The 12,996-nt window shown below is 45.6% G+C and overlaps 1 protein-coding gene across 1 annotated transcript in view; it reads left to right on the top strand.

The window, feature by feature from the left end:
* Positions 1-485: 485 nt before the first annotated feature.
* Positions 486-12,996, top strand: part of LOC111971836 (semaphorin-6B) — a 129,148-nt gene continuing 116,637 nt past the window's right edge. Inside the window, exon 1 of the mRNA XM_070446357.1 lies at positions 486-719. Within this exon, the coding sequence (XP_070302458.1) occupies positions 591-719 (129 nt within the window). The 5' untranslated portion in view covers positions 486-590. The remainder of the gene's footprint in view (positions 720-12,996) is intronic.

The raw sequence follows: 12,996 nt of genomic DNA, 5'->3' as shown, positions 1-12,996 counted from the left end.
ATAGGGTCCATTATCTGCTACCTGCGCTTTAAAATGGATACTTCGGGATTCTGGTAATGAAGACCTTCATCTATTTCCCTGGAGTCAGATGAACTTGTGGATATCATTTTTATGTCTCGGCATCCAGTATGATGGAAGTTAGAGTTAGTTTTGCCAGTGTTAGCACATTGACTGGACGTCTATGGTAATGCTAGCTGTTACCATAGACGTCCAGTCATTGTGCTAATGCAACTTCCTTCAAACTGCTTGGTATCCATTAGTTCATCTGACTCTGGGGAAGTTGATACATGGCTTCATCGCCAAAATCCCAAAGCATTCCTTTAATGTTTTATTTAAGAATAAAATAATTTGCCTAATTAGGCCTAAACGTTAGCCAAACTATGAATTAATTCCATTCCAGTCACTGCAGAATTCTGCTTCAGGTTTTGGTATCGCCTTGTTTTCTGTCCCTGTGGGTGACAGAGGGAGCAGTAGCCTACTGAAGATGCTGTATTCCACCGATAGTAGAGAAACAGAGCCTACCTTGACAAAGCTCCTGAGGGGTAAACCACAGAAAAAAATTAGGCTACATATTTTTAATAAACCGATGAATGGGATTTTCCTTCCCGCAGAATCCTGAAGCTGGAGCATACTGGAAAGGGGGCACATTCCAAACTGATGAACAGCCTTTTCTTTCAGTGAGACCCGAAGTAAAAAGACGCAGCAATGACATTCTACTGGTAAGAGCACCAGCCTTGCGCAGCTACATCGAGCACAAAATAACTATTGTGGGGATAGATGATTGATAACGCAACTGCTATAGCGCAGGCCGGGAGACGGAAACATATGTAATTGTCTTATTGTACAGCTGGTTCAGTGCCACTGGGTGCTGCATGGATTCTTATTGCAATCAGTCCTTCTACATCAGCCACTTCTACCAGCAATTACAAATTACTTTGATTCCGGACGGCTTGCTGAGGAGGAATATTGCTGCAGAGCTATAGGGGAATGCCATGTGTCGTGGCGCGACATAAGAAGCGCTTTGTGGTGTGTTTTCCACCGGGGACAGGTGGTGTTGGGAGGTAGCGGGGGTATATGAAAACACAACCCGGAGACAGTTGTCTTAAGGATGTCACGCTGCCGTACAGGATAAATTTTTTTGCCAGAGACAGATGCGACAGAGAGGAGTAGGCTAGTAGTTTACAAATTAGGTTAGGACTAGGTTTGACGAAAACATCGGATCTCTCCTCTTCTTACATACTGGATATTAATCCAGGGGAAATCAGACTGTAGAGAGAGGCAAGAACTGTGTAACCGCCGCGTTCCGGGCGCACCCTTTACGCGACAATAAGCGGTAAGTGAACGGAGCTGTCCAACGTTGGGGTCTGGTGTTTGAGGGTGGTGGTGCGCGCTGTGGGACATTGCCTCCGGTCGCGCCATGCCGATGCTTTGGGTACAATGGTGTTCCCAATATAATCAAATGTGATGATTTGTTATGGGTTTGAAAATGTCTCAAACGAATGTAGGGAACTTACTTGAAATTGGCCTCGGTATTTTCCCTCGGAGGGAGAGTTTCACAGTTATCACAATGACACATATTATTGCGACATAAATATAAAATGTTGTTCAATTGCCTAATGTTAGGCTACCCATATTTTCCATCATTGTGTAGTTAGTTTCTCGATTTCATACTGCGTAGCTCCATGTCCAAACCACATGAAGATTTCATGTTTTTTACAGACAGCGGGATTTATTAATTGTTGACTATAAAAAAGTATGCTATGTTTATTCCTTCCCTATTTATAGAGAAGTAATAGACACTGACATGTTTACTATTTTCTAAAAGAATAGGCTATTTATTTATTACTGTGCAATATCAGGCTATGATATATTTAGCCAATTAGCCTACTATTCCAATGCATTAAACCATATTATTATTATTATTTGTTATTATTATTATTATTATTGACTAAATATAATTTAAAATGTTCTTAAAATGCACAGAAATGACTCCTATTACTCTTCTCTCACATGAAGAGTTCAGTAGCTATGAGGGAAGCAGCCCTCTGTGTTTGGTGTGTGTGTCTGGTGTGTGTCCAGTGGCACTGCTGGTGGTTGTGCATGCTGATCTGTGATCCTGCCCAATGCCCCCAGGTGTCCTTACACCTGTCCTCCCCTCGGGCTCCTCTCTCTCCCTTTCCTCTGTCCCTCTATTTCTGAAGCAGCTGCTGCCTTTACAGTACACTGAGTTAGTGTCAAAATCAAATTAGCGTTTTTATGTGAGGGCTAACTTTGAATTGCTGGCACTGAGCTCCCTAAAGTTTCTTCTTTCGGGAGAAAGCTGCACGTTTTTATTGTGCTCCCTGTTTCAAATTCAAATTGCCTTTGAGCTGCCTTTTGTTGGGAGCCGGGGTTTGTGGCCTGGAAAGGGAGACAAGTAAGTGAAGTCCCCAAGGGTCAGAGCATTCCAATAATGAGCCCAAGTGTGAGAGAGGAGAGTGGAAGAGAAAAGGGGGCTAGGGAGAGGAGACAGTTCTGTTCAGCCAGCGAAAGCTAAGATATAACCAAGGGAATAGCACAAGCCCTCCCCTCACTCACATGTGTCAATCAGGCTCTAAGGACAAGGGGCTCTTTAAAATCCCCTGAAAGGCCTCTCTTTCTCCCTGGGCTCTGCCACAGGTTGCAGACTTCACCTATACTCAAATGAACTCTCCTGGTTCCCAGATGCTGGGCTATTGTCCTACAGTTCCAACATCATGCCATTGTTTTCTTTGCCTATGTGTAGAGAGAGAGAGGGAGAGAGAGAAAGAGAACTTGAGAAAATAGAATGGAATAGAGAGAGTAAGAATGGGAGAAAATGGAAGAAGAGAGAGAGGGGAGGGCTACTGGCTTAGTGGGTGACTGTGCTGTGTGTTCTCATGGCTAAGGAGTTCCTCTACTACACCGTTCTCCCTGCTAATGCCTCCGACCTCCTTGTACACTCATCATCCCACTAGCACTGATTACACAAGAACTATCATAAGGAATAAATTAGGTGAGAAGAACAGAGGGAAACGCCTGTCTGATAAACGCTGTGATCTCCTCATTGAACTTTAAGAGCTGAAGAGGATGGATTAAGAAAATAGGCCCCTACCAGAAGGCCTATGGTTACTTTATACATGCTGCTCCAAGTTGGAGCTGATGTTTTTTTTTGTGCATTGCTTTCCTATTGTCCAGTGTTCCTCACAGCTTAGCAAACCGCCCAGTGAAGCTCAGCGAATCCCCAGCAAGCAGAGCACAGTGATTTATTATAAAGTTACTTAATTTGGATAGATCCACAACTTCCCACCCTGCACTCTGGGCCAAAGACCCCTGCTGCTCTCATTGTGGAATTCTTCATTCTCAACTAATTTGTAGGATCTGTCTGAGTACTGTGTTTGAGAGAGAGAGAGAGAGAGAGAGAGAGAGAGAGAGAGAGAGAGAGAGAGAGAGAGTTTTCCTGTCATAGTGTGTGTGCTTGTGTGTATTTGTGTCTGTGCGCCTAAATGTGTGTGTTTGTCTCTCTACCACAGTGTGTGTGTGTGTGTGTGATTCAGTGCTGTCCAGGATTTGTTGAATGGATGCCCTGTTACTATCCTCTCCACTCTCTAACAGCCGCGCAGGCCAGCGCCCCTCAGAGCAAGTGTTGAGCTCACTGTGCTAAAATAGCAGGTGCCCCTGTCCTGTCGCAGGGGGTCTCAATCCTGTACCCGCCACCCCCTCCTGGGGGTTATGTTACCTGGTCAGGGTAGCCCGATCACAGGCTCATATGTGAGAGAGCTGGTGACATCTCTACCACCCCTGACTATTAAGCTGCCTGCCTTGGGGCACCAAGGCTAACCTGCTCTGCCAGCCCTCCCCTCCCGCTGGACCTTGATGTCAGGCCCTCCCAAGCAGTGTGGCCTCTCTTTGGGCTGCCAGGAGAAGGACACTGCCCACTGGGACTCTGAATTGAACAAATTTACCGTAGCAATGTTTCCACTTAGCACGTGGCGTTAGGAGAAAGGGAAGGTGAATGAGAGGCTTGGTCAGTGTCAGTCCGTGCTGCAGAGTGAGGAGTGGACAGACGGGGCTCCTGTGTGCTCCTTTGCAGGAATAAGCAGTGCCTTGTATTTTATCCATTTCACCTCACCATTTAGGCACGGCGCCCAGCAGCCATCCGCTGCTACCGCTGTTTATGTTTGCCCAAGGCCACTGCTGGGATTGCTATGGCAGCAGATAAACAGGTTAGCCGGTGACCCCTGGGGCCTCCATTCCCAGGCTCCAATGGGCTTGCAGTGTAGCGGTTACCGCTCACCTGCGGCGAGGTGCGGCTGGAGCTGGCCAGAGGTCCCCAAGCCACCAATCCCTCCTGTTGTTTAATCACACTCTCCCTCTCCCTCATCATCTGCACTTTCCATTTTATTTCCCCTCTCCTTTCCTCCCATATGGTTCCGATCATATATATCTATAGTATGCACACTTTTTCACGCTCAAGGTTTTCTTTATACTTGTATGTGAGTTTGGGTACTCTAGACACTGGAAAGACTGCAGAATAAATAACCAACCCCTGGGTAATATGTTGTCTCGTGAGTTTTGAACTATGGCACAAAAATTCTACAAAATGTCAATGTGTGTGTTATTGTTCTTTACTGCCCCATCTATCATCAGGCTGGTAAGGCCACTGGCTATAGGAGAATAGAATGTAGAATAGAACCGGAGAAAATAATGTACGAAAAAAGTATGAAAATGTATGCACTCACTACTGAGTGCATACTCTGGATAAGAGCTTCTGCTAAATTACTAAAATGTAAATTATAAACTGGGTGGGTTGATTGGCTGGGTGGGTTGATTAGGTTGATTGGCTGGGTGGGTTGATTAGGTTGATTGGCTGACAGCCATCTTATATCAGACCGTGTACCACGGGTATGACAAAACATTTATTTTTACTGCTCAAATTATGTTGGTAACCAGTTTATAATAGCAATAAGGCACCTCGGGGGTTTGTGATATATGGACAATATACCACGGCTAAGGGCTGTGTCCAGGCACAGTTGGGGCGTGCCTACGAACAGCCCTTAGTCGTGGTATATTGGCCATATACCACACCTCCTCGGGCCTTATTGCTTAAATGTACAGTATATCTAGTGCAATACCAAAGCAAGGCAGGAGGATAAACGAAGCGGTACAAAGAGAATGTCCCCTGAAATAGTCAATAATCAGAGCTCTTTCATTTTCCCTCAAAAGCTTTCCCATTGCTGCTCATTCTCATTTTGAGGCATATTTCTTCTATGTTTTAATTTGGTGTCTGTGGCCTCTAACAGTGGAGAGGCTCTGGGAAGGTGAAGGGTATCTGTTACATAAGCCTGAGGTGATGGAGGAGCACAAAGCTACAGTCTCTCTGAGGACTGACTCGGCTAGCTGTTGAATAAAAAGCCCTCTGTATGGTTAATACATTACTTCTCCATGTTTAGATGTGGGAGAGGGGGGATTCATTCCACTACAGAGAAAATACACATTTCCATGAATACAATTCCGTAGTGCCTTTGGCAGTGCATCATGAAGGATATTGTGCAGGAAAGGAAGGCAGATGTGATGGAGCAGGACGAGGCATTACTTCCTGGACATGAATGAACATACAGTGTATGTGTGAGGATGCTTTATATAGGCTGTTTTTTGTCATTGAGGCACTCCACATGGCTCTCTCCCCTCGGTGCATGAGGTTGGTTGTGACTGTACCACCGTCGACATGGCCAATGTGGCTTATAGAGGTTTGTTAATGAATGGAGAGACTAACGATGGGCCACCGCAAGGAAAGATGTGGACAGACGGGTCCCCCCTTTACTTTACCTCACACACGTACACACACACACACACACACACACACACACGCACACATACACTATCAACACACAACACACACCAGACAATAACACACACACACCCACACAACACCAACACACACACACACACACACACACACACACACACACACACACACACAATGAGGCGGCTTGGATGGAGGCTCTAATAGTACCCTGTCAGTCCGGGGAGAGATGTGGAGAGATGTTTAACAGGCCGTTTCCTGTTAAACTCCACATACACAATTAGCAAGCATACCCTTTATACCTTAGATGCCTCATCTTTCCCATTTGGCCAACTTGGCTCTTTCTCATTGTGTTGTTGCTGACTAACAGACCATTGTTGTTGGATGGGGAGGAAGTGGGAGTGATTGAGTCACACTTCACCACCCCAGTGTGAGGCTGTGGATGTATGCCCTTTAGGCCCACAGATATCATACTCCTCATTTATGGCTGCCTTTGTTTTAGAGAGACTATATCCTTCAATTGCTTGTTTTGCTTGTTTGCTGAGAAACGATGAGATTGTGCTTGTTTATCGTTCTAAGCCTAGCGACTCCTCCTTCTGTTCTCAGTATACTGTAGTCTACCAGTAGCTAATGTGGTCCTCTTCATTACCAGGCCATTCTGTTCTATTCTGTTTCTCTCTGTCTGCCTGCCTGTATTGCTGTATTTATTTTTCTCATGTACAGTGCCACTTGTTTTCCGCTTTGAAGAAATGAATGGCTTACTGCACTCTGTGAGGGGAGCCAGTCATGCGTGAGGCAGTCAGGCTGAAGAGAAACTGTACTGAGGGGAGGGAAGGGTGAGGGGCTTAGGCATGAGGAGGGAGTGGTGCCAAGGCCTGGGTGTACTGTGTGATGGGTGAAGTCGAGCTGTGAGGTAATGTTCACAGAGACCCAGGGAGGGGGAGGGAGAGATGGAGAGAGGAGGAGGATGACGGTCAGTGTCAGGGGGCAGAGATGCAGTAGCAGTGGAGGACCAGCAGGATTACACTGGGTGGGCAGAAGCATAATAGACTCTGTAGACTGCTTACTCTGATGAAGTGGGCCCTCGAAAGCACTAAATCAACGGTTCACGAAGCACCAATTAATGTATGGTGCCGGCATCTCTGGTGTGAGGAATCAAAGATGTCTGGCTGTGCTGAGCGTCTGCTCTGCCCCCTCTCTGTGGAGCCAGCCAGAGAGCCATGGCCTGAGTCAGAGATGAGGGGATGATGAGGGAAGGATAGAGAACGTGTGATGGAGGGAAGGGGGGCCCAGGGGCCATCTGGAGGCAACAGGTCTCAGGACAGCAGGTGGGTTCCAATCAGAGCATCACATGGCCCGTGTCAGGGCCAGAGTCTGAGCCAGGGTCTCCCCTATCCAAGACCCCCACATCCCCCCTTCTAACAGGCCACAATCTGTCACCTGCCATCCTCTATTAGCTCCAGTCGTGCAGTTAAGCATTATGGATTGAAGAGCTGGTGGTCGTTGGTGGACAACATAATTGTGGAAATTGACTGTGAACGTTTGATGACTATTATTAACACAATCTTTCCAGATGAGTGGGTTTGGTTGTAGGTAGAAAATACATTGGTGAGTGTTCTGCATACTCAAAGAATATGTTATATGTGATAGAGAGGATTATGGCGCTTTAACAGCTAATCTGTTTATGAGGCACCGCATATCTGCCTTTTATTGGATACTATATACTGTACATACACTAGACTGTAGTTCCTGTATTTTATTGGAAATAAAGGATGTTGTGTACTGTAGTTTCTCTTTCAGGGTGGTAGTGGAGGACTATTTGCTGGTCTCCTATGTGGTTATTTGCTGTTCGTGTGCATTCAGAAATCCCATGACTACATGCCTGCTCATAACTAGAGGGTCATCTGTATTTGCATGTAAATGTTTTTCACCCCCTGGTCTGCTGGTGGAACAATCAAAATGGCTCACTGTCTGCCTCGCTTAGAGAGAGGGCGGGCTGACTGGCAGTGACATTCAGAGCAGTACCACCCGCCCGCCCGACAGGGTTTTAATGCGTAGGGCTTTTTCTCCTTGATGTGCTCTCTAGCCAGTGGATCTCTATGTGAATATTCATGCACATCCTCCTCCCTTTAATGACTTGTTTTGCCGCAAACATCAGAGCTCAGCCCCCAGCACCGCTCTGACCGCGCCTCCGCTCTGTTCATTGGCCCAATCCCTTGGCGCCCGTAAGATGGACACATCCAAGGTTTTCTGCTCAAAGTATGGCACACTCATTTGCCCGTCTGACTCACATACACATATCAGGGTCGGTTGTTTGAAGTTCGGCAGTTCAGCTCTAACAGTTCAGCTCGAGGAGTTCTTATCGTCAGAATGGAACATCTATAACTCAGCTTGAGAAGTTTGACTTTGCAGCATGGGGAGTGAGTTCAGTTAGATGGCAGTATTTCAACGTTGGTGGTACTGTGCCATGGAATGATCTCTGCTTTGGACATTTCTCGATTTCTCTATATGGGAGTTTAGTGGTGATTTGCTCTGGCCATCATTTAATTTCGCTTGGTGGTTTGGTGTGTGTGCCGATTGCCTTGGTGTTTTGCCATCACTAGTGTGTGTGTGTGTGTGTGTGTGTCTGTATAGGGTTATGTGTGTGTATATATATGTCTGTATATAATGTATGCATTACCATAATACTTCAGTGATTGCCCCGTTCCTCCTTGTAATTACATGGCTGTATGGTTGGTCTGTGAGTGCTAGAGCATGACCAGCTAATTCTGGGAGACCATTGGCTGGAGCTGTGGGTCTCCTGGGCAGACAGCCACTCAGCCATGTGACAGGCCTAGACAATTGGCTTTTTTCAGTAGCATGCAGCAACACTTCCCAGATTTCTCTGTTGTTTGTCCCTTGCTTGTAGACTAACCTTTTAAACAATTATCTGCTTGCTCCATATAAATAGCATAGCTTGTCCCCTCTGTTTTGTTTCAGTCCTGGCCTGCTCTCTCTCTTAGCCATTGCAGTAGCCAAGGAAACTCGATCCCTGAGTCTAAACTAAAGCAATAATCAGGCCAGGCTGAAGTGCCTGAGAATCCAGCTCTCACAGGCCTGTAGCCTGTAGCTTGTCATAACTTCATGTTCCCTGAAATGCTAAGGATGGGGTAACAAGGGCACGGCAAGGCAATGACAGAGTTTTTCCATGTTCACGCAACTGAAGAATAGCCACAAAAGAAGAGTAGCAACAAAAAAATCTAATATTATGATGGTGTGGAAATTGTGAGTACATGCTGGCACCAGGGAAGAATAGCCCAATCATCATAGAAATATGTAAAGGTAAACATTCTTAACCGCCCTGTTCCACTCAGCATACTCCTGGCTTTCAGGGAATCAAACTGTTTTGGAACTCTTCTCTTTGCTGACTTGCCTAGTTAAATAAAGGTTAAATCAAATAAAATGATTGATGAATCTCGGCCAGAGTGTATATAATTGTACTGCCCCGGTGTTGAGTGCTTAGTTTAAGTAACACTGGAGAGTGCTATTCCTGCCAAATGTTAAATATGGCAGTCATTTTAGGACGGGTTTTTATGGCCGTTGGACAGGAGTGTTCCTCCCTCTGCTACTTGTATTTTTTGGCCTGGACATTTCACCCACTCGGTGCTTCTCGCTGCTGCTGTCATCGGCACCATTAGCGGACACTACAAAGTGGCTTTGAAGCTCCACAGGGCTCAGGGCCTTAAAGAGGGACAGCTCGGGAGTTCAGTGTTGATCCTTAGTTCAGATTTCTGTCCCCTCCTATACGATAAGGCCCTCAGGACAGCTGGGCCAATTATTCTCCCCCTGTCGACTCTCTCTCTCTGTTTCTCTCTCTCTTCCCCTTTCATTCTCCCTCTCTCACACCATGTGTGACCTTGGAAACGTCCAGGCGAAACATTTAGCCCTTTTTTAAAAATGGAATATTGTACAGTTGATATAGTAACATGCTTTGATAGTAACGTACAGTACATCAATGTTAAGACAGAAGCTAAAACCAAAATAAGTCATGTTGTAAAAATGACACACTCAATAACACAGGCGTTGATCTGTTTTCTATAGCAGATGTAGTGACTGTTGGCAAGTTAACATTTTATTGGCAAATCTCTTGTTAAGTGGATGCCTTGTGTGTATTTACTTGACTGTGTTTCAAATCCTAATCAGATGGTTAATTTACTGTCTTGGGGACATTTACCAGCTGGCTGTATGGAACGCAGGCTGATCCCACCTCTTTATCTCTGCCTCCTAGTCTCCCATTGGTGTCTCCATGGTTTCCACACATGCAGTTTTGTTTTGGGAGTGGACTTATGCTAACAGAGGAGTCCAGAGGATGAGGGGGATAAGGGTGCAGGGCTTGAGGATGGATGTGTGTGCGTAGGCGTGTGTGTGTGTGTGTGGGGGGGGGGTTCATGTGACAGTCGTCCTGTCTCTGCATCAGCAGGCGAGGTGTTGGGGAGATTTGGCTGGCAGATCTTAATCAGCCATCAGCCAAGTGCTGAGAAGAAAAGTCCATGCAAACCCCTGCGTCGGCAGCTGTGTAGTGCCCTTCATTAATATAATAACACTCCTCCATTATTCCAGCGCAGCCCCAGCTTCACACTGAGTCCAGCACCGCATCCACATTCTCCTAATGGCTGCCTGACTTGATGACTGGCTGGCCGGGGACCGCCGCCCGCCCAACAGACACCTTTATATATTTATATACTTGTCACTTAGCCTTTGTCACATTCGCAGCAAGGAAAGTGGAAAAGCTGATTATGTTGCCTGGAATCTATTCTGTTGTATTTCACTGGCCACTAGGCTGTGCGTTGGCTGCATTGTTATGCATGTTCCCTGTTGCTGATAAGAAGTAATTAATGGTGTGGCTGTGCAGACCTCTTCCTAGAGAGTTGACGCAGCATCCAGGCTCAAGCAGCTGCGGAGACGCTTTTTGTTCACATGAAGAGTGTACATCAGAGTCTTTGTCTGCTCCGCTGTCGATGGAGGTGCGTTCTTTTCTCATCGGATAATCCCTTTCTGTTTTTTCATCTCAAATGAGACAGTGTGTCACTCCTCAGACTGAGAAGAAGTGCCAGACGTCCAACAGCAGTGCTCAACCAAGCAGGCTGGGCGTGTGTGTGTTTGTCTGTGCGTTCGTGTTAAAACAGTTTATGTGTGTGTCTCAAGAGCCTCATCTGTGCCCTAGTGTCTCACTCCAGGCTCTTCATTAGTGTGGATGTTAATGAGTCACACTCTGATCAGTGTGGCATCAAATCAAATTGTATTCATCACATGCTTCATAAACAACAGGTGTGGACTAACAGTGAAACGCTTACTTACGGGCCCTTCCCAACAATGCAGAGAGAAAGAAAATAGAGAAGTAATAGAAAAGTAAAACACGTAATAATAATAATATATACACGGAAACTACGCAGTGTTTTGTTTTATTGTTAGGTTACTTGTTAGATATTACTGCACGGTCGGAACTAGAAGCACAAGCATTTCGCTACTCTCGCATTAACATCTGCTAACCATGTGTATGTGACCAATAAAATTTGATTTGACAATGACTAGCAATAACTTGGCTATATACAAGGAGTTACAGTACTGAGGGGATGTACAGGGGTACGAGGTAATTGAGGTAGATATGTAACTAGGAGTAAAGTGACAGATAGTAAACAGTAGCAGCAGCGTCTGTGATGAGTCAAAAGGTTTGTACAAAAAGGGTCAACGCAGATCATCCGGATAGCTATTTTATTAACTATACTGAACAAAAATATAAACGGAACATAGAAAATGTTGGTTTCGTGTTTCATGAGCTGAAATAAAAGATCCAAGAAATGTTCCATACGCACAAAAAACATATTTTTCAAATAGTTTTTGCTTTAATTTGATTTGCTTACATCCCTGTTAGTGAGCAAATCCCTCTTTGCCAAGATAATCCATCCACCTGGCAGGTGTGGATTATCAAGAAGCTGATTGAACAGCATGATCATTACGCAGGTGTACCTTGTGCTGGGGACAATAAAAGGCCACTCTAAAATGTGAAGTTTTGTCACACAACACAATGCCAAAGATGTCTCACATTTTGAAGGATTGTGCAATTGGCATGCTGACTGCAGGAATGTCGACCAGAGCTGTTGCCAGAGAATTGAATGTTCATTTCTCTACCATAAACTGCCTCCAACATTGTTTTAGAGAATTTGGAAATACGTCCAATCGGCCTCATAACTGCAGACCACGTGTAACCATGCCAGCCCAGGACCTCCACATCCGGCTTCTTCACCTGCGGGATCGTCTGTCACGTCCGTCGTAATGAGGAGACCAAGGCGCAGCATGATATGCATACATTCTTCTTTTAATGAAGAAAGAACACTGAACAAACTACAAAGTAACAAAACGATCGTGAAGCTATACAAAACGAGTGCTGACAGGCAACTACACATAGACAAGAACCCACCAAACCAAAAGGGAAAATGGCAACCTAAATAGGATCCCCAATCAGAGACAACGATAAACAACTGCCTCTGATTGGGAACCAATTCAGGCCACCATAGACCTACAATATGCCTAGACTTACAAACACCCCATGACATACAAAACCCCTAGACAATACAAAAACACGCATACCCACCCTCGTCACACCCTGACCTGACCAAAATAATACAGAAAACATAGATAACTAGGGGTCAGGGCGTGACATCGTCTAAGACCAGCCACCTGGACAGCTGATGAAGTATGTGGAGTATTTCTGTCTGAAATAAAGCCCTTTTGTGGGCTCCCCAGTGGGTGGGCCTGGCTCCCAAGTGGGGGGGCCTATGCCCTCCCAGGCACACCCAAGGCTGCGCCCCTGCCCAGTCATGTGAAATCCATAGATTAGGTCCTAATTTATTTATTTTAATTGACTGATTTCCTTAAATGAACTGTAACTCAGTAAAATCTTTGAAATTGTTGCATGTTGCGTTTATATTTTTGTTCAGTATATTTAAATATTTAGCAGTCTCATGCCCTTCCTCTGACACCACCTGGTATAGAGGTCCTGGATGGTAGCGAGCTCGGCCCCAGTGATGTACTGTAGTGCCTTGCGGTCGGATGCGAAGCAGTTGCCATATCAAGCGGTGATGTAGCCAGTCAAGATGCTCTCAATGGTGCAGCTGTAGAACTTTTTGAGGATCTGAGGACCAATGTCAAATCAT

This window comes from Salvelinus sp. IW2-2015, linkage group LG13, assembly GCF_002910315.2.
Source record: "Salvelinus sp. IW2-2015 linkage group LG13, ASM291031v2, whole genome shotgun sequence".
In the NCBI taxonomy this organism is placed as follows: Eukaryota; Metazoa; Chordata; class Actinopteri; order Salmoniformes; family Salmonidae; genus Salvelinus; species Salvelinus sp. IW2-2015.
This window is presented reverse-complemented; position numbering and strand designations above follow the sequence as displayed.